This window comes from Raphanus sativus, unplaced genomic scaffold (genome assembly GCF_000801105.2).
Source record: "Raphanus sativus cultivar WK10039 unplaced genomic scaffold, ASM80110v3 Scaffold5252, whole genome shotgun sequence".
In the NCBI taxonomy this organism is placed as follows: Eukaryota; Viridiplantae; Streptophyta; class Magnoliopsida; order Brassicales; family Brassicaceae; genus Raphanus; species Raphanus sativus.
The window spans coordinates 1,120-3,589 of record NW_026620552.1 but is presented as its reverse complement, the minus strand read 5'-3'; the positions used below and the strand labels follow the sequence as shown (position 1 = coordinate 3,589).

At 35.1% G+C, this 2,470-nt stretch overlaps 1 protein-coding gene across 1 annotated transcript; it reads right to left on the bottom strand.

The window, feature by feature from the left end:
- Positions 1-232: 232 nt before the first annotated feature.
- On the bottom strand, positions 233-834 carry LOC130507691 (small polypeptide DEVIL 5). The gene has a single exon (XM_057002371.1). The coding sequence runs from the start codon at positions 735-737 to the stop codon at positions 597-599; it is 141 nt and encodes a 46-aa protein (XP_056858351.1). The 5' UTR covers positions 738-834; the 3' UTR covers positions 233-596.
- Between the last annotated feature and the right edge of the window lie 1,636 nt (positions 835-2,470).

Genomic DNA, 2,470 nt, shown 5'->3' with positions numbered 1-2,470 from the left:
CGCTCGAGTTTAATTTTTTAGGTTTTGTCTTTGATATCGTCAAACTAATGAAATATATTACGTGCCAGTGGTTACTTTGCTCAGCTATAATTTATGTGCCAATGGTGAAGAAAATATAACGAATCATGCATCCTGTTTCTTTCATTAAGTAAATATTTTGAGAATTAAATAATAATAACCTATAGTTGTATATATTATTATTTTGGTCGTTTAACTGCAAATAATAATGCAATTCTAACAGTGAAAGTACAATTCAACCTTCATCAATTTTGGGTCAGAACTTAAGGTAGTTATGTAACAACCAGATCTCATAAGATAAACTTAATCAACCAGAAAGAAGAAAACAACAACAAAAGATAATCGAAATCAGCTACTAATTTACATCTGAAAACCCTTCTTTGGGATGAAAAACTACAAAAATACATGCATAGCTCCTTTCCGTATAGAAAGCCAATACATATAAGCTTCTTCCCAGGGGTTACATAAGCAACATCCGCAACAACAACAAACAAAAGAACTAAATATTGGGTTAGTCTTCCTTAAGCCGATAATGATGGTGATGATGAAAATGATTTGATTTGTTTCTTCTTTTGTTATTAGTCATGCCAACAAAGAAGCATGACAACACACCTCCTTATGATGTAAAGTTTAGCCTTTTGCTCTCTAACCACTCCTCCAACTCCTCGGCTCCACATCTTCCTCTTCGTTCCTCCTACGCTCGAACTGTTCGTCTTCATTTTCGCTTGATCCTTTGGAAGTGAAATGTGATCGACAGAGAGAGAGAGAGAGAGAACAATTAAGGTGTCTGTGTGGATGATAATGAGGAAGGCAATGAATGATGAATGAAGAAGAGTATTGTGCTTTATATATACAAGTGGGAAAAAGGTGGCTGAGGACAGAAACCGAACCGTACCGGACTAGACCGGTCCACCAAAGAGGCAACGAGTGGGTCCATCGGGGGTTGTGCACTGTTCCCTAACTCACCGGACAGTGTGTCCCTCCATACCCACGTGGACCCTCACCGTGAGGAATCTTTGCCCTAACTGTGATTATTTATTATCTTATCACATGATATATCTTCATGAAACCTTTACCCAAACTCCCCCAAATTGTAGAATCGAATATTACTAAATTACCATTTTAATAACAAAGGAAAACCATACCGATGATCAAAGTGAGCCTATATTTTTGAATCCGATTTTGGTTTAATCTTTGATATTTCGGTTTAAACCGACAAAAATCCTAAGTGCAATGTATCAGTTGGTTTTCAGAACCGAATTCGACGTCAGCAAAAAACGTCACCAACCAAAACTGTCGGGACTAACTAATAGTCTAATACTAGCCATCCAAAATCAACACCTACTCGGTCCCCTGACGTTGCTAATAGTCTAACACTAGTCTAATAATTGTGATAATGAAAACTTACATTTGATACGTTTGATTGGTAGCTCACTCATCAATTTCATGACCTGATGATATTTCCATATCGACAAATTCTAGTTAATAAGTAATATGTTCCAAAACCTTGTAGGCACCTGCATGGAGATATATATTCAAAGCATCGAATTTATGATTATCTATAATTTTCCACTTTGAGTCAGATTTAAATTATTGCTATACACAATAATATGGAATACTACTATAGACTATACAAAAACGCATTGCGCCGAAATTGGTGAGAGAAGTTATTAAATACCAAACTATAACTAAATGAGGGACAGTTAGGCGTTAATTAGGTGGCATGATCTTAAATTACAGATTCTTCTTCTCATAATTCAGATTCAATCAATCTTTTTAGCAAAAACCGACAACGGGTTGGTATGATTTCAAGAAGTAATTAAACCCTATTTTAAGTTACATTAATTGTTAACTCAAAGGTTATAGTAGGAGTAACATTAGCAAATCATATATCACAGCTATATCACAGTTAATAATACAGTACTCCTCTAAGATAAAAGTTAAATAATATAATTAGCTACACAATTAACCAAGTAGAGTTTGGTGGTGTGCTTTGATGTGGTTTACGCGCTGTTGTCATTGATTATAGTGAAGTCCTCCTCGAACTAGGAGAGTGGAACCGCACGTGAGGTTCTCGTGATTCACAAAATGCCTCCAGCTTTTGGTCGTCTAAAAGAACAAGTTTATAACAAATAAAAATTACATTCTTTTTTAATCTATGGTTTTATTATGTGAGTTAGTCTCTGTCATTCTTCTTTCCTTTCAATCTTGTCGTTCTTTTATCAACCAACTTTTTCTTCACCCCTCGTGGTTGTAACAATTCATTACTTCCGTATACTTAGACCATCTCCAACCCACCTCTATTTTAATCTCTATTTTTTCCTCTAAAATAGAGAAACTCTATTATAGAGGTGGATTTGCTCCAATGTATGCCTCTATAATAGAGTTCCTCTATTTATAGAAGAAAATATAGAGATATGCTATTTCCATCTCTAAATATAGAGACAAAAAG

What these genes read in the sequence shown, in the direction of transcription:
- LOC130507691 (XM_057002371.1), bottom strand. Translation starts at nt 737, where the DNA reads ATGAAGACGAACAGTTCGAGCGTAGGAGGAACGAAGAGGAAGATGTGG.